The sequence below is a fragment of the Elgaria multicarinata genome, chromosome 3, assembly GCF_023053635.1.
Source record: "Elgaria multicarinata webbii isolate HBS135686 ecotype San Diego chromosome 3, rElgMul1.1.pri, whole genome shotgun sequence".
Classification (NCBI taxonomy): Eukaryota; Metazoa; Chordata; class Lepidosauria; order Squamata; family Anguidae; genus Elgaria; species Elgaria multicarinata.
This window is the reverse complement of record NC_086173.1, coordinates 49,110,862-49,132,780: the sequence shown is the minus strand read 5'-3', so window position 1 is coordinate 49,132,780 and position 21,919 is coordinate 49,110,862. Positions and strand designations below refer to the sequence as shown.

Genomic DNA, 21,919 nt, shown 5'->3' with positions numbered 1-21,919 from the left:
GCTGTGTCAGCTTTTATCGACACTTCTCTTCTCTTGCTAGTGCTGCTTCACTTTGTCACTCTCCTGTTCAGTGTTGTCATTGCCAACAGTCTTCGCGCCAGTGCTGAACCCAGCCGTGTCACACGAAGGCTCGCTGAAGCTAAGCCTTAGCGCCATTAAAGCAGGCCTAGGGCAGGCAGAAGGAAAGGATTCTTGCCTCCCTCTGTTGGAAAGGGAAAACCCACCTCCAGTGGCCGTCCCCCTGTGTGATGCTGGCACAGGGCAAAGAGCGAGGCTGCCAGGGCTCAACGTCCAGCCCCAAGTCTTGCTCCAAGGGCTCACTGGACTAGATACATTGTCACTGGCTGGACTCTCTTGCCTCCTCCGCCATCATAAGCACATCATGGGACCCTGCCTGAGCAAAAGAGAAGCTCTTCAGCTCAAAGCTGGAATTCACAAAGGGTTTAGCTGGGAACTGCCAATATCAGTCTTGGGGGATGTCTGCATTTAACAAAGCAGTTCACTTTCTTTCATTTAAAAATGTTGAAGTGACAACTTTTACAGATCCCTAGGAGTATAAACTGCAAGTTTAATTTTTTTTTAAAGAAATCCTTCACAATGTGGTTTTTTTTAATTTAATAAAGACTGCAAACTGAACCAGTTATATTTTAAATCTAAATTGCCCAGCTCTTTCAGACTCTCCTGAACCTAAAATTAAAATGAAATGCGGAAAATATCCCATTTGCATTTAGTCCCTGAGGGAATTTCTCATCCATTGCTTTTTTGTCTGCCCCACCTTTCAGAAAAAGTGAGGCGACAAGTGAAGAATATACTTTTCTGTGGAAATGTATGGCACAGAATATGGTATGCAAGGACTCAGAGGATTAAGGAAACGATTTCACCATCAGGCAATACTGCTTTAGGCTGCTTTCAAGGATAGGGTTCTATTTCACAAGTAACAGCAGTGGTAATTTCACTTATATTGCCCATTTACCCCAGATTTCGGTACCCTTCTGTATTGGCAAGTATTGTGCAACCAACCACTATGGCTGTTACAGACCCCACATGAACTGCTAGGTGACATAAAGTGGAACCCAGAGAAATGTTGTGAGACACAATTATTTGTTTTGAAATTATAACCTTATGCACACTTACGTGGGAATCCCATTAATCTCTGTAAGGCTTACTCCTGGAATAAACACACATAGAATTAGGCTATTACTGGCCCAGGCCCTTTCTCAATCATTTATAAATTGGGCAGCATAGTACATAATGCAACGTAATACAAAGCTTAAATACACTTTTGATCTTTCTAATATGATGCCAGAGATGGGAATTTCCAGAGTTGCTCAAGCTGGCAGGGTATTGCTGTTTTATTATTTTATTTTACGTTGCTTTGGGGGGGTGCCTTAGCAGGATGAATGCTAGTGTAGCAATAAATAAGTCAGAAACATGATGTTCCTGACCTATTAAGCCTCAGTTCCCCTATATTTGTCAATTATTCTTCCTGGAAGCGGTGGTGGGCTTTAAAGCAGCGCACCATGTTAAAAACTGGCCAAGAAGCTCAAGGCTTTTAAATGCACACATGAGCTTAAGGTCAGAAATGCAGAAACTTCCTTCCCACATGATCGGAACCATTCATGACAATCCATCTAGTGCAGCTAGGGAAAGCATCCGTCATGCAAGCAGCGCTACACATCCACTTTTACTTTCCATTTGAGGTGTAGCACACGGTCTGCAGAACAAGGTAGGAGAGAATTCTAGCCTTTCACCTTCAGGTGGCACTACACACAAGTGGCTGCTCCAAACCATTTTCATTAATCTGTCAATATGTCGTTGCTCTTAAAAGGTCTGCTTTTCTACTGAGAGCAAAACTTCAGAGTATGAAGACACTAGGTAAAGTGCAGCATAGTGAGTGACACGCTCATGAGTGGTATGCTAACACAACTTAAAAAAACCACACAATAGTTGCAGCCCTCCAGTTGTGGAAGGCCTCCCTTTAATCTAGCCCTCCTTGTATGTTAGTGATCAATTATTGATCAAACTGCTTCATAACTATACAAAATCAGAGTATTTCAGCTCCCAACCCATATGATAAAGAACAGGAGACGCTAGGGACCGCTAAAAGTTGTGAGTGGTGTGGTTTCCTTACCTTAATTCAATCAGGGTTAGGGAATGCATTATGGAGTATGCCAGCCTTTCATACTAAATAGGAGCCTTTTTCTCTGAATACTAAACAGCTTTTTCTAGACTGTCTGCAGTTTTGTGCATCACACAGCACAGATTCTGATCATCTCAGCTTTCATTTAAAAAGAGTACAAAACCAAGTTTCTAGTCTTTCTCATTGTAAAACCAAAGGTTATAAGGTTACTGCAGTAGCATAGATCAATGACTTAGCAACTGTAGCCACCACTGCAATCTTTTTGGTGCCAGGTCAAAACATTTTTAATATGTCCAGGCATTTTAATATAGGTATGCCTGTTAGGCTGTTCTAGTTTTAGCTGCTTTTCAATTACGTTATTATGTTTATGTTCTTTGTTGTTTTATTATGTTTTCTACTGTGACTTATTCTGGGTCATTCCTGTCGGTTTTTATTTTGCATGACTTATTGCTTATGCTGGTATCCGTACGGCTGAGGGGCACTTTAGAAATATTTTAAGAAATAAATTAAGTTCTTTTTACCTCCTTCTCATAGTTGTCTCATAGAAACGACTTTGGCAAAAACTCCAACAAAGCACCCAGAATAAATACAGGCCATGTAAACAGATCTGTGTCACTGATTCTCTTCCATACATATTTTTTTTCTATAAGGATTACCTGATCTTCATACTGCTGGTCAAAGACTGTAGGGTCTGCTTCTAACTTCAAACCAAACTACCATGTGAAAGGACTGCGATTCAGCCATTCCTTAATTCACCACAGTTTCTGAAACTGCACAGTTCATGTACCTAGCATTTCCTCAGACATCTGTGCTAGAGTATTGCCTTGTTTCCAAGTACAGAGAAGGAGCGGAAACAAACAACCAATGCTCAAATCTGCAATTATCTTTACAATTATGCTTTTAATGCATAGGAGAGAACTTTGTTTTAAACTAAGTAGCGTTAACAGTGTCTGTAGGAAGTCTACTGAGTTGTCAAGGGCTAAGTCCAAATTTGTTAACTTTGTTCCTGGGATGAACCCCAATGAATGAACTCCAAACGGAAGTAACTGCGGAATATTCAAACATTTAAACTATGGTCATAACACAATCTGAGTCTGACCTGTGATCACAACCCCCCTTTTTTTTGTTTTTGTAAAGGATAAATAAGAAGTGTTACCAGGAGTGCAAGCAGCCGAGCAAGGCTCTGCCCAGATGCACATGGAGGCACTGCCATGACATTTTACCCCCTCTGTCAGTAGCCAAAATGGCTAGAAAGCCGCCACAGACTACAGCAGTAAATCTGGATGAGGAACATCAAAAACAACAGCCAAAACCAGGCCAGGGGATGTGAGAACAAGCCGGGCTTTTCAAATGGGAAGAACAGATTGACATGGAGCTGACCCAGGGTAAATGCAAACACAAGCCTTGTAGTGAGTGAACAGAAAGGATGCTAGGTTTTCTTTTGGTGCTGCTCAAGAGGAAATCTCCGGGTCTAAGACCATGGGTTTGAGTGAATGAGAAGTTCTATGGAACACACTCGTCCCTTCAGATTCATGCTATATATCTTTTACTGAATGGAAACCACAAAGCTCTGTTGGCAGCTGAAGGAAGCCACGAAAAGCCTCTGTTTGTGAAATACCCTGGGGAAGGGACAAGATGCACCCAGCACTCACATGCTCGCATATTCTTGAAGTGCTGGATCTAATGGAAGTTTCTGTTCTAAAAGGAATCAGACTCTAAAGGCAGATGCCTCCGACAGTCCGGGCCCTCCCACACCTAGAGAGTCTGAGAAGGCACCAAGGGACAGTTGGTGGCGCGGACGCTGGATGATACACATGGCCCTGGGTGTGGTGGGGAGGAAGAGTCTTTTCACGAGTTAAGACAGTTTCACATGTTGGTGCTCATCCGGGACTGGCTGTTTGCTGGAGTGAGTTCACCTTGGCTTCCTTCTCTTGGGGGAGACTGCAACAAGACAAAGAAGACACCACAGGCCCAGTGAGCAGCTGGAAAGAGACCCTCTCGCCCAACCCACAAGTCGCCATGATAGCAGGCAAGGGGAGGGAAACCCAGCCTAGATGAATAGCAACTATGTTCACCCAACCCTAACAGAATAATCAGAAAAATGGAGGAGCATTTCCCTGCCTCGGCAGCGAGCGGGGGGAATCGGCGATTAAACAGGCTCCAGTTTCTCCTAAGCAAAGAACATGGGATTGGCAGCCAAAGCCTAGCACAACTCTCACGCTGGCTGGTCTCCAAAAGAATCAGGAAGCTGTTGTAAAACTGAATGATTGGGGCACTTTGTTAGAACATGGAGGAGCGAGGTACAAGTTCCTCCTCCTGCAGCAGCCTGCAGTTTCCCTGTGGACCTGCCAACAAAATGTCTGCATTTTGGTGATGCACTTCTTGGCCTTAAACGCTGCAGCTGCTGCAGGAATTGCTGGGTTTGTCCTGAAGCAACCAGGTTCTTAAACAAAACAAAACATCTACCTAATCTGCTGGTGGCCTGGAAACAGTTACAGTAAAGCCATTCCGGCCATGCAGGTAAGTGACTTTCACTGGTGGCATCTGACAACTTGGCCACAATGCTCTCACTGATAGTTGCCACAAGCCAGAACCCCCAGCTTATTAACCAGCATATTAAGCTGCAACCCCCTGCCCCAAATTCAAAGCCTCTTTGCTAACCTTCACATGGATCTGATTACGCAGGACAGCGGCTCTTAGGATCATAGCTTTGGCGCGACGCTGGAACTCCTTCCCCATCAGCAAGGACTTTTCGAAGGTGGTACTGCGCTGATCAACATCCCGTGCATATAAAATCTACAAAGAAATTAAAAAATTGCTGGAGAGACCCAGAAACATTTGAGCGGCTTATAGCATCATTTGAGACAGCAGCCGTGCAAGCACCCAGGGTGAACACGAGACCCTGCAAAAGGCCTTTGTGGAACAGCACTTGTATCTGGGACTCCAAACCTTTACATTTTAAAGAAAGCAAGTGTCTAGAGTATGTGTAGGGAAATGAAATAGTGGGACCAGTGCCTGCTGAAGACTCAGGAACCAAAAGGGAATCGCTGGTGATTGGGAGGTGTTACAAACCCCAACCAAATGCTCCTCAGTGCCAAACCAGCTTTCTTCTCCCACTTCAATCCTTGCCAAACTATTCCAAACTTTTGGCAACTGGGCTTTCAAATCAGGACATTCAACCTAGGCCTTTTTGGCCCACAATGCAGGCTTTATTTAGATACAGCACTGGCTTCTTTTTAAATGGCATTTATATTTTTATAATGACTTATAACTCTGCAGCAAAAGGAAACTGTGAAGCATTCTGCACTTTACCTCTAGCAACCCATTAGCTTTCAGCAATTGGTACTCACTTTGCTGTGAGAGTCTATTCTGGCATTAATCAGTCCTTCTAGGATTAGTTGAGTGAGCTCATCTTCCAGGGCTGCCACTGTGGTGTTGAATGCAGTGGCCATCTTGCGCATGTCTGCTGATACATACGGGCTGAAATACTAGGAATGAGAGAGATGCGTGAAAAAAAGAAAAGAAAAGTATCCATTAAGAGCTTTTTGCACTGTGATCAGAAGAGGGCAGGAGAGGATCTCAGCACATAAGTGGGAGAGCAATTGTTTAGAAGGTAATTACCTGGATGAGGGCCCGATTCCGGATCTGGGTGTAAAGTGTCCTCACATGGGGTGCCAAGTACATATCCAGAAGCAGATTATCCTGTGCAGAATAAGGATTATGAGGAAGAATTCATAATCTCTCCCCAAACCTTGACCCCACACTCCCTGACACAGCAAGAGACAAATATCTGTGGAGTCAGCAAAAAAGCAATACAAAATAATAATAATAATAATAATAATAATAATAATAATAATAATAATAATAATATATTTATTTATTTATTTGTTACCCGCCTCTCCCTCTGGAGAAGAGAAGATTGAGGGGAGACATGATAGCACTCTTCAAATACTTAAAAGGTTGTCACACAAAGGAGGGCCAGGATCTCTTCTCGATCCTCCCAGAGTGCAGGACACAGAATAACGGGCTCAAGTTAAAGGAAGCCAGATTCCAGCTGGACATCAGGAAAACCTTCCTGACTGTTAGAGCAGTGTGACAATGGAATCAGTTACCTAGGGAGGTTGTGGGCTCTCCCACACTAGAGGCCTTCAAGAGGCAGCTGGACAATCCTCTGTCAGGGATGCTTTAGGGTGGATTCCTGCATTGAGCAGGGGGTTGGACTCGATGGCCTTGTAGGCACCTTCCAACTCTGCTATTCTATGATTCTATGAAAGGCACCATAAAATACATACAACTAATTCAACGTTTAAAACCAGTGCATCATTAAAAGGGAGGTACATACTAGATCGAACTGGTTAAAATTACAAAGGCAGTGCCTCATTTTCTTTAGGCCTACCTCACTTCCTCTAGTTGCTATAGCAATATTTCATCTCCCAGGAGAAGCTACAGCATCTTTACACTTACTGTGCTATTAACCTGGGGGGAGCTTAATTCAGCTAGCACTGAAACGGGGGACAGCTAATCCTGCCCCTCTCCTTTGGCAGTTTCTGAACAGGCAACAGTCTCAATGGAACAGCCAAAGGGAGTTTTTGACAGGGAAAAAGAAGGGAAGGCAGAGAAGAAACTCATTAATAGGACTGATTTCACTATCAAGATAATGTGATTTCAGACCAGCAGGTAAGCCTACATGCACAGAGTTTCTCCCTCCGACAGCATTTATCCCTTTCACCTCCTTTCTACATTTATGCGCACAGTTTTAAATATTCCTCTTTCCTTATTTTTCAGTGTCAGTAGTTTGCAATGAGGCTGCAACCTGAGGAAGAGAACACATTGGCTCGGTTCAGACGTAAATCCAAATCATGGTTTGGCACTACACGAAGAAGCTCCTTCCACTGCTTCCCGGTTTGAGATCAACTATAGTTTGCCATTGCATTCATATTGGCACATTCTTGTTCGTGCCTGCCCTGCAAACTGGGATTGTAAACCAGGATTTGGCTCTGCTTTACAGGGTAGTTAGTGCAAACCATAATGTGCTGTTATGGATGTAATGGCAAACTACAGTTCGCCTCAAACCAGAAAGCAACTAATTAAGAGGAAGGTGCAAAAAGAAAAGAAAAGAAGGGAGCACACGAGTTCAGCACTCACAATCCAGCCTCAGTCATGTAGCGCTGTTAAGGTTTGGCATGACATCTGAAGCCGCTCGCTCAGCCCCTTCCTCACTCAGCCAGGCATTTGATGCTTCTATTCCATGAGTACGTTTGCCACACAGGAAGGGACCATTAACCCCACCAGTACAAATACTACTGCAGACCCTTCTCAAAACACACAGGCAGAGCTCAGATCTCCAGGTCTAACCTTCATTTCATCCAGCATCTTGAGACACGAGGCGTATTTGGATTCGTAGAATTTGAAGATGATGTCACGGACCTGCGGTTCCAACTCCAAGAAGAGTTTGAAGGAGCTGCAGATACAGCAGGAGACAGAGCTTGAAGTTAGCCATTTCCTAAGGACCTTTAAATAGGCCAGGGCTGCTCTCCCCTGTGAGCAGGCCAGTGGACTGGACTGCCCATTTCTATGGTGACTAAGAGCCTTGAGTGCTAGTAATTTCTTAGCTATGATTTCCTTGTTTGTGGGAAGGCATGGCAGGGCTAACTTGGGGCTGGGCAGTTCTACGACTCTATGTTGTGGCTCTTTTACTTTTCTTTTTTTTTAAATGAAAAGCAGCCACAAGAGACTGAAATGATGGCATCATCTTCCTAACGAGGCCCACCTGGCGCCAAGATTGCTATCCTTTCAGCGCTAGGTTAAAACTGCCCTCTTCTCTCAGGCATCTGACAGCATGCAATGAGTTATAAATGAGGTTTTGGATTATCTTTGGCTAATGGTTTAACAAATTGTTTTTAGATGTATGTTGTAATCTTTTTTTTTATGAATACATTTTATTTGTCTATGGCACAAAGGCCGTTACAATCACAAAAATAAAACAAGATGTCAGGGAACAAGGGTCATATAACGCACCAGACCAGAAGAAGAGGCTAAGATGATGATGATGATGATGATGATGATGATGATGATAATAATAATAATTTTTATGGAAATACTTTTCTTTTGAACTTTGTATAATGTGTTTTAATGGTTAATTTTTGTGAACTGCCCAGAGAGCTTCAGCTATGGGTGGTACATAAATGAAATAAATAAATGAAGTAGAAGACTAATGGGATCAGAGAGGCTGCTTGTTCTCTTCCTTTCCTGCATTTGTCTGCGCGAAGTCTCACCGCCACAACACACACACCACATACACCCCTCCCTGCAATGGAAAGAGATACAGGACACTAACAGAACAAAGCACTCAAGGTCCTCCAAATCCCTCACCTGCTGGAGATGACGTTACGCTGCAGTTCCTGACGGTCAAAGGTGGCCAGTGCACACAGGCCGCCGTACACAGCCACATTGCTAGGAGAAAGCAGCTAGAAAGAGAGAGAAGAGGGAGCGTCTGAAGAGCAGCACTTCCAGCAGAGCTAGAGTCATCGCCCAAGGGAGAGTAGGTGGTCTTCAGCCTTTCTCCTGGTTCATATACCTCCAGGAGAAGCTGCTTCTCAAGACACCCAAGGGAAGTCATAGACATTCCCTAAAACAGGCCCAACTTGGGAGGAGGCCACACTTGGGATCCCTCCCACCATTTCCCCTCATTCCAAACCCACAACTTTCCCAGCTCACAACTCTTCCTCATCCTTACCTCAGGGAAGTCACAGTGATCAAACGAGGCCAACAGGAAGCACTTTGCCGCCTGCTTGTATTTCCGGGCAGCTAGTTCAGCCAAGCCTAGGAACCAGACTTAGTTAGTCTTTTGTCCAGGACACTAAGGGCATGAGTTGGGAGAGACATAATGCCAGGGTCATACAGAAACCATGGGGAGGAGCTCCAGAATTATCCACAGTTCTACAGAAGAAAGAACTAAAACCGCAGAGGCTGCACTTGGGTCTTAGCCTTGCATAACCCTGGGGTAGAAAATTGGAGAGGCAAGGAAGACAGTTGATTGTGCCTGCATATTGCACTCTTGCACACGGCAAGTTCAGACTGGCACCAGGGGCAAATACTCAGTCCACAAAGCAAGCTAAGCACTCACTCACCTGCGGCACACTTCAATTTGGTAAGGATTGCCTGTGTCTGGCTGTCACGTTCTCCTCTTTGCTGTAGGGGGGAAGAGGAGGCAGAGAAACAGCAAATGAGCTGCAGCTTTTTAGCTAATTCCTTCCACTAAACCTGTCTGAGGAAGCAATTCTGCTATCTCCTTGGCCCCCAGCATAGCCCAAGTAACTCATCTAAAAAAGCAGATGGGTACACTCAAAGGTCAAAAGAGGGAACAGGTACACAACACATCACCGAGCACAATAATGAGGAAACCGGGTCTCTGCGCCATTTAACAAGTGGGACATCTGAACCCCATCATTACCCTGAAATCCAGCATCAGCTGGTTTTCTCTAGCAATTCTCCTTCAAGGCAAGAGAGTCAAGCTATTAACTTTTGGAGGCACTGAGCTAGGTCAGACCTGGAGACCTGGGGTTGTATCCAATCCTGTCTGACTACAGAACAGTTTCCCCCTGTGCCCCAAATCTGCTCCGGAGGGTTGGGGGGCTCTCAGAAGCAGATCTGTGGGGTGCATGGAGGAGAAGAGCAAACAGAAGTCTGCTCACATAACACTAGATTTAAACCTTTATAGTGTCAGGACATCAATTCAGGTCCCCAGAGGACATACAGAGAGCCCATGTAGTTTAGCAGTTACCCGGGATTAAATCCCCACTCAGTCATGAAGTTCACTAGGTGACCATGGACAAACACTAACTCTCAGCCTAATCTGCCTCACAGGACTGCTGTGAAACTAAAATGAGGGGTACCTTCTACACTGACCTGAGCAAACTGGAAGAAGGCTGACATGCATCTAAAATAAGCAAAATAAAATAAATGGCAAGGGCCTAGGCACGTTGCAAAAAGTCTATTACCTCTGCAATTTCTGGCGTGGACTCTGCCTTGCTCACATAGCTCAGGACATGGGACCAATTCTGAAGGTAAACACTGACCTGTAAGGAAAGAAGCAGAAATACCTCAGCGCTATAACAGGAGCTGAGCAAGAATAAAGGTACTAGGCGGTAATGGGCTGGATGAGGAAAAACAAACTGAAGCTGAATCCAGACAAGACGGAGGTGCTTGCTGTCAAAGGTCATAACCTAGGTTTGGAGGTGTGTCAACCAGTTCTGGATGGGGTTACACTCCCTCTGAAAGACTGCGTTCGCAGCTTGGGGGTGCTTCTGGATCCGTTGCTCCAAATGACAGCCCAGATAGATGCGACAGCCAGGAGTGCCTACTATCTGTTTCCGCTGATACGCCAGCTGCGCCCCTTCCTAGAGTTGAAAGACCTAAAGACGGTTGTGCACGCACTGGTAACTTCGAGGCTCGACTTCTGCAATGTGCTGTACATAGGGCTACCTTTGTGCCTAGTTCAGAAACTTCAACTAGTTCAAAATATGGCAGCCAGGCTGGTCACCAGTACACCTAGCAGTGACCACATTTCACCAGTTCTAAAATCTCTTCATTGGCTGCTAATTAGTTTCCAGGCAAAGTATAAAGTGTTGGTTATCACCTTTAAAGCCCCACATGGTTTGGGTCCAGGCTACCTGCGGGATCGCCTTCTCCCATACAATCCGCCCCGCACACTCAGGTCCTCTGGGAAGAATTTACTCCAGCCAACAAAAACAAGGCTGACAACTATTACCCAGAGGACCTTTTCTTCTGCCGCTCCCAGTTTGCGGAATGGCTTGCCGGGAGAGACCCATCAACTTAACAGTCTTCCTCTCTCATCTCACACTATTGCCCTACTCATGCTCTTCGCTCCTCTGATGCCATGTTTCTCACCTGCCCAAGGGTCTCCACTTCCCTTGCTCGGCTTCGTCCATTTTCTTCCGCTGCCCCTTATGCCTGGAACGCTCTTCCAGAACATTTGAGAACTACAAACTCAATCGCAGCTTTTAAAGCTCAGCTAAAAACTTTTCTTTTTCCTAAAGCTTTTAAAACTTGAATTGTTCTGACTTTTATACTGCCTGTTTGGTGCATTCTCTTCCCCTCCTTATTGTTTTATTATGATTTTATTAGATTGTAAGCCTATGCTGCAGGGTCTTGCTATTTACTGTTTTACTCTGTACAGCACCATGCACATTAATGGTGCTATATAAATAAATAAATAAATAAATAAATAATTTAAGAAAGCCATAAAGACTGATCTCTTCCAGCAGGCCTACCCAGTTGAATTTTAAGATGCCTTTTTTAATGGTGTGCTGCTTTTAATGATGCACTGGTTTTAAACGTTTGAATTAGTTTTATGTATTTTATGGTGTTTTTATTTGTGTTGTACCCCGCCTCAAACCAGAGGGAGAGGCGGGTAACAAATAAATAAATAAATAAATAAATAAATAAATATATTATTATTATTATTATTGCCTGCAATTTTGTAACAAGGGCAGCTGTGAACAAGGAGACGTCTCCCTCATTTCCCCCGCCCCCAAATGACCTCTGACATATACCGCTCTTTTACCTTGATAACATTGAGGCACATGTTAATAACGTGCTTTGCGCTGGTGCAGTAATCGCGGGCTCGTGAATAACATTTGAGGGCATTGCTGAGGTCCCCACAATCCAGATAGTGATCTCCCAAGTCATCATGGCCTCTCCTAAAAAAAAAAGGGGGGAGGACAGAGAGGTGGCAAAATGAATAAGCAAGAATGCTAAAAGACCCACTAACCCAAAACAAAATCACTGCCCAGACCTCATCCGGCACGTCTAGCTGCTGGATAACATGCTCTGGTAAAAGTTATGTTCTTGTTCAGGGCTCACAGATACTCAGAAGACAGACATTTCCATAGATTTTGGCAAATGGCAGAACGAGGACACGGCACTCATCTCCAGAGATTTGGCACCCTCTTTTGCTGAACAGAGCTATTTAGGAAGGTTTCCCCCAATGCTCTCTGGCTACAAAGCCCTCCATCCTTTGCTCCCAAAAGAGCACCAGTGCTCCTTCCACACATTCACTTTGTCGCAAAATATTCACAAGCCCACCACGACAATAATGTAATGCAGCCTCTATGGAAGTTATCAGAGTAGAATGAATTTAAACAACTCCCCGAAATTGCACAATTTATGCGGGTTTCAAGATCTGGGTTTGTGGGGAGGTGAGGGGCAAACAGTTCAGACAAACATTTGATATTCACAAGGTGGCTTTGAGAATAGTTCTGTGGGTGCAGACATGTGGAAACCTTTTTGTCTGAATAGGCAACATTTCCACACAGGAGCTGAAACTGGATTCCCAGACAGGTGTACTACATGGCATTATCTACCAGTGAATGGTGCAAATGATGCATTCCAGCAGAAATGGGTATGTTTTTCAAAGCATGTGCAAACCCACACAATTTCAGGAAGCACTCTGTGAATGCACAATGTTATTCTGAAATGGACTTTAAAATTTGTTATTGCTGAATCTGGACATTTCCGTTGCAGCTGATCTCCTTGCACGTCACCTGATGCTTTCCTTGATTGAATTGCCTTTATAGTTCTTTAGATCTGTGTCAAGCTTTTCCAATTTGAGAAGGGCTTTTTTGCGTGTCGCTTCAACCCACGCTGTGTCTAAAGGAGGGGGCTCCATCCCTCCATCTGGAACAGCATCAGGTGTGTTTTGTAATTCTCTGAAAGGAAAGCAGTAGACAGACAATAGGTGGTGCGTGAGTAACACATAATAAACTGATATCTATAGCAATAAGTTTTAAGAATGGGAAAGGATAGTGTTGGTTTCAGAAGATGTTGACCTTCTGGTCAATGAAAACGCCTTTGATTCAGAAAAGGAAAAAAGAAGAAGAGTTGATCAGTGCAACTCTATAAACAAACAATCTACTTACTAAAGAAACAGGAGATGCCGACGCACATCTATAACCAGATAGCTTTATGACCAGGTTGAAGATATACTAGAGGTTTTGTATAGCCGTACCTGTGCCATATCATGCTTAATATTATTAAATAACATAGGTCACATGGACACAACATAGGTCACAACATAGGTCACATGGATACATGGACACACTCTTCCAGAACATTTGAGAACTACAAGTTCAATCACAGCTTTTAAAGCTCAGCTAAAAACCTTTCTTTTTCCTAAAGCCTTTAAAACTTGATTTTGCTCTGACTTTATACTGTTAGTTTTACCCTACCCTGTGCCTGTTTGGTGCATTCTCTTCCCCTCCTTATTGTTTTATTATGATTTTATTAGAATGTAAGCCTATGCGGCAGGGTCTTGCTATTTACAGTTTTACTCTGTACAGCACCATGTACATTGATGATGCTATATAAATAAATAATAATAATAATAATAATAATAATAATAACAATAAAAGGAACAATAATAAAAATTAAGACAGTACAATCCTATGCATATGTACTCAGAAGTACATTCCATTGAGTACAATGGGACAGACTCTAAGGATTGAAACTGCTTTATTGCTAGTTTCACCTGAGGGACAGCAGTATGTTTGTGATGTAAGGATGATATCCCAAGATGATAACAGAAGAACTAGGAAGCTCAAAAGTTAACTGGAATATCATAATTACACCGAGTTCAACTTTTGGATGAGCTGCTCCTCCCCCAGTCCCAAAGTTTTCTTCCCAGACATTTTTTAACTATGGACAGTGTCAGAAAAACAGAGAAAACAGAGAAAGCTCCTTTTTTTGTTTCGATGGGAGTGCATGCACTGACTCAGAAGACATTAGGGAAGGCCAACAACTGAAATTATAGGCAGGTGCAGGACAAGAGGACTATGTCCTATGCAGAGTCACTTGGCCAGTACAGAGGTTCTCACAAACCAGAGGTTTCTTTTCCAGTGTTATGCATCCCAAAGAAGCCCTCTGAGACCCTTCTCTATCTTTGTACCTGGTGGCTTCAGTCAATTTCCGGTGAATTTCTTCATAAACATCAACATTGAATGTTCTTTGGACGAACGAGAGGGCCATCTTGAGGGCTTCCACTCTCAGCTGTGGGCAGTGGTCTGCAATGAACTGCAGCCGCTCAATCCTCATCAGGCCGCTGTAACTTGCTGCATACTGCTCCAGATCCTGAATGTCCCAGCAGAGAGAGATAATGTCACTTAGAGTGTGGTGCCCTAAACATCATAGAACCATAGAATAGCAGAGTTGGAAGGGGCCTACAAGGCCATCGAGTCCAGTTCCCGGGGAGATGTCTGCTCTTCTGTTCCTGCCTCTCACGATAGGTAAGAAGCATTCCGAAGGGGCAGGAAATTCTGCCATGTTGTAACTAAGATATAAGCTTTTTATTCATCCTATTTTTGTCATTATCTCTAACATGCAGAGAACTGTTCACCAACAAGGGATCTAATTCACAGTTCCTGGACTATTAAACTAACTGGAATACCCTCAGACTCCATCTTTTCCAATTTTTCGGCAGAGCAATGGCAAAATTGGACATATCAGCCTTATGATCGAATACATGCAAATTTGATACAGATGAGAATACAGTTCTCAGCAAAATACATGTATTGATTGACATGACATTATTTCACCCAAGAGAGAAAAAAGGAACAACTGAGACCATTTTGGCACAAGCTTACATTCAGGTTCAAGCAGTGTCCCCCTACTAACTGGTATATAGTAGACTGCCTCAGCTTAGGGAATTTGTGCTTGTCTTGGGCTTGGAAACAAGAGGATCCAAAAGGAAAAATAATAGCATAATGATATCCTAAAAGACAGAGTTTAGAAAAGCAAGAATTTGGGGCTAGAGATACATGGGGATGTTTCAGAATAGGAGGAACTGTGCATGAAATTCATATACAAACACTGGTCATCTGCCAGCTCTTCAGGGTGCTGCAATAACTGAGTTGGAGAGCCAATGGTGAAAAGCTCACTTGTTCTCTTTTCCCCAACCATTCTGTGCAGGAATTTCTGCAGAGCTGTTTTGTTTCAAGATCAATTGAGGAATTGGGAAAGAAGCATCAATAAGTTGTAAGAGCAGGACAGGAAGATGGTCGGGAGTTAGAAAATAGGGTGGCACTAAATCTGCTACATACACAGGCTGCCTTGTGGACCTTGGTAGAAAGGCAGGGCATTTCTAATAAAGAAGTAATTAACTAAGGGACAATCCTATGCATGTTTAAACAGAAAAATGTCCCACAACCCAAAGCATTCCACAGCCAGCGTGGCTTTCTAAAACCAGAACAAATGGCCTCTTCAGAACTGTTAAAGTATCAACTGGTTTCATGTACTGGCTACACTACACCAGAAGTCCCCAATTCAAATCTTACCTCTGCCATGAACTGACTAGGTAGCCTTAAGCAAGTCATCATCTCTCAACCTCAACTCTCATCTGCAATGTGATAAGTTTAGTACAGTGTGGTACAGTGGTTAGAGTGAGACTCGGGTTCCAGTCTCACTTGGCTATGAAGCTCACTGGGTGACTTATTGAGTCTCAGACTAACCTGCCTCACATGACTGTTGTGAGGATAAATGGAAAGGAGGAATTTCATGTCTGCCGCTTTGGGCTCCTTGGAGGAAAGGCAGGATATAAATGTAACAAATAGATAAAGGCACATAACAAGATAATGTGAAGCACTCTGAACATTCAAAAGTTCTAGATCATTTTTTAAAAAAAACAGCAACAGAAGGGTGCAATTCAAATGCTGGTGGCTATAAAGAAAAAAAAATGTGGGCTGCTTCTAATTACTAGTCTGGAAAGACTTTCTAGTAATTGGAATACAATTTTGTCCAGGCCCCATACGGAAAACATTCTTCCCTGATATTTCATGTAGTCCCCTTGCTGTACTACCTGAACTCATTTTTACAGCCTAGACAGTCAATGCAGAAACCTGGCAAGCAATGCAGATAAATGTATTTGGCAAAAGCTGCAAATAAAACAATATATAACTATTAAATTTGCTTGATAACAGAGGGAGAACCTACATTTTGGCAGGTAATTCTAAACAGTCTAGCATTGGTTTGTCACTGCTGCCCTCAAGCACATACCAGAGTCGGGTTCTCCACCACATAGTTGATATCAGGTGCATTTTGCTGATCTTCTTGCGGGTCTACATCAATCTGCATGGGCTCTACCGCACCCTGCAACAACAATGTCAGTGTGAAATAGAAGCTAGGAGGCTCCTTCCCAGCCTCATGGGAAAGAGGTTCTCATGCATCAGCAGATACGACATGGCTAGAAATTGAAGCATGGGAGTTCTATTACTGGGAGTTCCAGTCCCTGGACCTGGAATTGCAAGGAATACGGCTCCCCCATTCACCCAATAGACTTCCCTAGTCTGAACAGCTTTTCAAGGTGGAAAGCAGCGAGGTTTGGACGGCTTTCCGAAAAGCAGCAATAAGAGAAACAAAAGACAGATCCAAAACCAAGCACAGTCACACCTTAACAATAAGAGCCAGGTATTTATCTGATTCTGCAAAGTCAGGATGTAATGACATGTTCGTTTTCAAGGATCAAGGCCAATGGATCAGTTGAAAGTTTGGGATAAAAGTAAATGGGATTTAGCAAAAAAAAATAAAAAGGGGGGGTCCTCTCTTGCTTTGCAATTCAGTCACTCAGGTTTATACTTAGGTGTTCATACAGGCCACCCTATCTTGAAGGTATTAATATACTAAGAAATATAGAACAGCCCTTAAAGTTCCATTAAAGGCCAGTAAAATTCAATAAAATAGCCGAAAATATTAAATCCACTAATAATCACCCCCTGCCCTCAATGTGCAAATGTTGGCTCTCAAAAGCCAGCCCAAGAAAGAAGGATGTCTTGGTTTGCTGAAAGGGGGTGTTCTATACTTCTGAAGAACCACCGAGAAACCACAATGCATGCTCTTGTTTGCCAACCATCATGCACAGGGGAAACTGTTAATGGGAAGCTCTTAATCAAACTTAAAAGATCCTCAGTTGTATCCCGTGGCATCATTCTGCTGACAGAAGCAGTTCTTTCAAGGGAACTGGGAGGCAGGGCGTTTCCCCTTTCCCACCTTGTGCTCTCAGAATTTAATCCAGAGGCCCAGAAAACCTTCCAGAGCAGACTTAGAGGCAGCACATAGGGCTGCATGGGGGAGGAAAGAGGGAGAACGTCCCGTTGCACTGGCAGACATCCATTAGCGCAATGTTGAATTTAAGTCATAATGGGTCACAGACAGTTTCTTGGGTATGTTTGGCACCAAGATGTTTGGAGATTTTTATGTCAAAATCATCTCTACAGTACTACCACTGACATAGCTGAAGAATTCAGTGAAATATCTTAACGCTATTATGTACGAGTGAGCGACCTAGAGAAATACATGACTTTTGCTACCAGAGTTTGTCATCTAGATCAGAGCCAGATGTAGAGGCAGGTGATTCATGTGCCGGGCCTGGGGAACCAGGCTTAGGTGGATATCCCTCATCGCATCATGGACTATCTACTCAACTATTCACTTCACATCTGGAGCAACTAACACTAAGATCATGTGGCATGATTAAACACAGATGCTACAGTTCCGGCCTGCAAATTTATCATCTTATATGACAGGTATAAATCATGTGTGCAAATCATGCATAAAAGTCATAAAATGGGCACTAAATGTAATAAGAAAGTATTAATAAGTTGAACAAATTGAGGGGGAGCCAAAGATGCTCCTTGCCTGGGGCATCATTCAGCCTAAGACTGGCCCTGGTGTTAATTAGATGTCTCAAATGTCATCTCCATCTTGTGTTTGGCAAAACTTTGATGTAAAGCAGCTTTCCCTAACCTGGTACCCTCCAGGTGAGTTGGACTACAACTCCCAGCATCCCCAGCCACCTATGTGTATAATGAAGCCCTGACAGGTTTTTGTTTTGTTTTTAACAAAAAATTAAAAACATTTTAATTTTTGTGAACCGCCCAGGGAGCTTCGGCTATTGGGCGGTATAGAAATGTAATAAATAAATAAATAAATAAATAAAAAACAACCTTGAGAGGAGGAGGGGTGCTTAAGCCTTTAACTCCTGGTCATTCCCACACCCCACAAAAATTGCCTTCCCTTCTTGGTTGCCTTTCTCCCTATGGGGTTCTAGATATGTAACTCCCCTTGTGGGCCAAATCTGGAAGTGTGAAAGGGGAAAAGGAAGCTGAGGAGAAAGCAACTTATAGCAAAAAGAGAAAGAAAGATGGAGATGAAAGAGTTCAGTCCCCTGCTCTGTTCAAAATTGCAAGCTTCCAAGACTACTTTTCATTTAAAATACATATACACACAGCTTCATTACATGAATTATGTGTAACATAAATGCATTCTAGAACACAACTCAGAATCCTCTGCAACACACAGGAGTCCCATAGCAGTTGTTTTGAATCAGAAAGGGTGAGCCCTGAGAAAAGAAAGACTGAAAACCTCCCGGTCCAAAGAAAGATATTTTTACACCTTATTACGAAAATTGAGTTATTACATATGTAGGTGAAATAGTGCTGCTAAATCTGAACTGTTTCTCCATCTCAACTTATAGCTTCAGAGGAAACTAAGAAGGCAGGGAATTATCTGCTAGAGTAGAGATGGAGAATGTGTTGCTGGACTGCAACTTCCATTAGCCCAAGGCAGCATAGCAAATGGTAAGGGATGCTGGGAGTTGTAGTCCCCATCCCTGTGCTACAGTTTTCAGATGCTAAAAGTGGTTTGGTTATGAATAAATGCTTGAACTATTTCTAGGTTCGCAGCTTTCTTCATAGCTCCCAGATCCATGTCATTCTCTCCAGTGACTTGATGCCAAATATGTACTGGGGAAGAAAGAGACAAGTTGTTTTCTATAAATTTGCCTAATTTTGCATGTTAAAAGTTGCAGGATGTATATGAACATATGACATTATCTTAACAATGTCAGACATTTGGTACTGTAGGAGTGGACAACCTGTGATCCTCCAGATGTTGCTGGACTACAACTCCCACTATCATTCCTGACCACTGGCTGTGGCTGACAGAAGTTGGAGTCCAAGAACATCTGGAGGGTTAAAGGTTCCCTACTCTTGGTCTACTCTGACTAGCAGCAGTTCTCTACAATTCCAGAACCAAGCCTGTTGCCTGTGATCTTTCAATTGGAGAAGCCAGGGCCCAAACCCAAGACCTTCGTCATTCAAAACATATGCCTTAATACTGAGCTATGGCTTTTCATGGACATTTGGGAGCTTCTGGACAAAGAATCTGGGGAGAATTTAACACAGAATTTTAGAACCCTTAGTAAATGAACAAGGTTGATGTTGGAACCCAAATACGGAACAGACTACTGGCTCCCATTTGAAACAGCCTAATCTGTTTAGGTCTTCAATGGAAGCCCAGTTCTGAGTTGAGGTGGGTGGGTGGTGGCTTCCTTTTAGGGAGAGGATCTTCTCAGCGGTGGCACCTCATTTTTCAACCCCTTTCCCATGAACATTCATTCAGCATCTAGTTGCTGGCCATTAAATGCCAAGTAAAATTCTTGTTGCTTTTTTTATTTCAATGTGACTGACTGATCCTGCTGCTGTTTTAATTGATCTGCTGGTGACTTTGATTAATTGTAGTTTATTATTATATTTTAATTCCTCTCCTTGGTCTACCAACCCACTATCTGTTCATAGGCAGCAGGGCACAAATATATTGATTAGGTGCTCAACAACACAATGCAAAATCCCTTGTTATTTGAAAGATGTATTCATTTCAGAGAAATGAACTATTTTAAACAAATATGCCTTAATGCTGGAAAAACTCAAGTCATTCTCACGCAGACATCCTTGAGTGCTTTCTCCTTTGAGATACCTCATAGAGCAGGGTGCAGGCTGATAAGCAGGCACTTAGGCTGAAGTCTCCAGATGTACCTGGGAGGAAGAGGTCTGACCTACTGCTGCGGGGGGCGTTGTATAGATCTGTCATTGATGAGGAAGCTGAGCTCGGAACTGAACTATCCCTCATCCTGTCCTGACTTTCTGTACCCCCTCGCCCTGACACAGAGCTCGGCGGCTGCTAAAGGAAAGAAAGGAAATTAATGCCTCTGCAGTCAGAACTTAAACCTGCATTTAAGTTCTATTTTCCAACCTGAAAAGGCCAGGTTCAGAGGGGGTGGGGGAATAGCAAAAAAATACACGCTAGAAGAGAGACACATATTTCTGCTGAAGATTTATAATGAAATACAGTTTTGAGAATGCGCTACAGCAGGTATAGGGAACCTGTGGCTCGCAGAGGTTCCCCATCCACCCCACAGAAACCTGGGCTCCATGAATGCCCCATGAAGCCAGGAATTTGGCTAATCATGCTCCTCCCATCACTGGCCAAATTCCTGTCTTTGGGCTGAGAGAGGTACCGAGAAAGTCAAAATGCATGGAAGGATGACATAACTACGTATGACCATGCCCACTGGAACCATCCAACCCACAGAGGGCCCAATCAGTAGCAATTTGGCTCCCCACCAAAAAAAGCAGTTCCACACCCCTACCCTACAGGATCAAGCATGTTGTAGTGACAGTATTGTCTCTTATGCAGATCCACATATGGTTACATTAGAAAAGGGAAAGTGTGACACATGAGCTGCAGCTTGCGACACATGTTCTTGAGTACTAACAGATTTACTGATTTCTCCTTTAAAATGTTTTGTCACACCTACAGCAGCCAGACCTCTCAGAACAAAAGAATGTTCTGTATTTCAGACACCATGTCTCCATTGATTTTGATCTTGCCCCTCTTTGGAGGCCAATACACTATTAGACAGGCACATCCAAAACAGCCAGTTTAGTTTAAAACACACACACCAGCAGAATTCTCTCCAGTTATTCCAACCTCCCAGTGGTAGTACTTATTTTTTCATTATGTGAACTTGCTGGTAAATATAAAATTGGTAACCAAGACTGGAGGAATCTTTCATAGCAGATCAAACAGGTCCCCACTATTCAGGTAATTTATATTACTTGATTATATTACTTTGAGCCATCATAATCGTGGGTCAGGATGTGGGAAAGTAATGCAGGGACAGATCATTCAATAAAACATTTTCCCAAGTTATGTCGTAGATCTATTGTACAATTTACATTGAAAGATCTTATGAAGCATCCAAACTAAGCACACCTACTCCGTTTCAAGAAACTACATGTTTTAAACCTTTTAAATCTCAGGACACAGCATGGCTTCCAGCTACATCATAATAATTAAAGAAAACCACCAGGAGTGGAGTGGCGACTTTCCCCAGTCAGACGTTACAGGGCCTGAGGCAGCACTGATGCCCTCGGAGGTCACTCGAGCAGTTCCTACAAAAGCAGGGCGGGGGCGGGGCAGGGGACGCAGAGCCAAAGGGATGGGGCTGCAGGACAGGCTGCGAGGCCTCTTCGCTTGGCCGTGGCCGCAGCCACCCGCCTGTGGCTTAATCCAGACAACGGGCCTAAGCCTGCGCCCGAGCCGGCCTGTTCGTGCTGCGTATCCCCCCTTTCGGCCCCTTCCTCAAGGATTCAGCCACCCAGGGAATGACACACGCGCTCTTCTGCTGGAGCGGCGCGACCCCCGGCAGGACCCTTCCCACCCGCCACGCGCGTTGCCCAACCGGCCACTCAGCCACGCACCCCTTGGAGAAACCCCCAACTCGCCCCCCGAAACTTCCTCGATACCTGTAAATTAAAGACTTGAACGGGTAGCGGCATATTGACCCTCGCGCCGTGCACTTCCGGGTCGCTTCCTTCCCCCACCTCCTTCCACTTCCACTTCCGGGTCTCTCTCCTCAAGTGGGTCACG

General features: G+C 43.8%; 1 protein-coding gene across 2 annotated transcripts; it reads right to left on the bottom strand.

Annotated features, from left to right (window-relative positions):
• Positions 1-3,020: 3,020 nt before the first annotated feature.
• GPS1 (G protein pathway suppressor 1) lies at positions 3,021-21,878 on the bottom strand. 2 transcript variants are annotated; one of them, XM_063120191.1, is made up of 14 exons: positions 21,796-21,878; positions 16,208-16,300; positions 14,106-14,287; positions 12,706-12,870; positions 11,727-11,862; positions 10,141-10,218; positions 9,271-9,331; positions 8,877-8,962; positions 8,513-8,607; positions 7,496-7,601; positions 5,762-5,842; positions 5,491-5,628; positions 4,802-4,936; positions 3,021-4,081 (listed from the first exon to the last, which is right to left on the bottom strand). In XM_063120191.1, the coding sequence occupies exons 1-14, from the start codon at positions 21,826-21,828 to the stop codon at positions 4,007-4,009; spliced, it is 1,464 nt and encodes a 487-aa protein (XP_062976261.1). In that variant the 5' UTR covers positions 21,829-21,878; the 3' UTR covers positions 3,021-4,006. The 2 variants fall into 2 exon arrangements, with proteins under 2 accessions (XP_062976261.1, XP_062976260.1); XM_063120190.1 differs by lacking the exon at positions 21,796-21,878 and adding an exon at positions 19,964-20,131.
• Between the last annotated feature and the right edge of the window lie 41 nt (positions 21,879-21,919).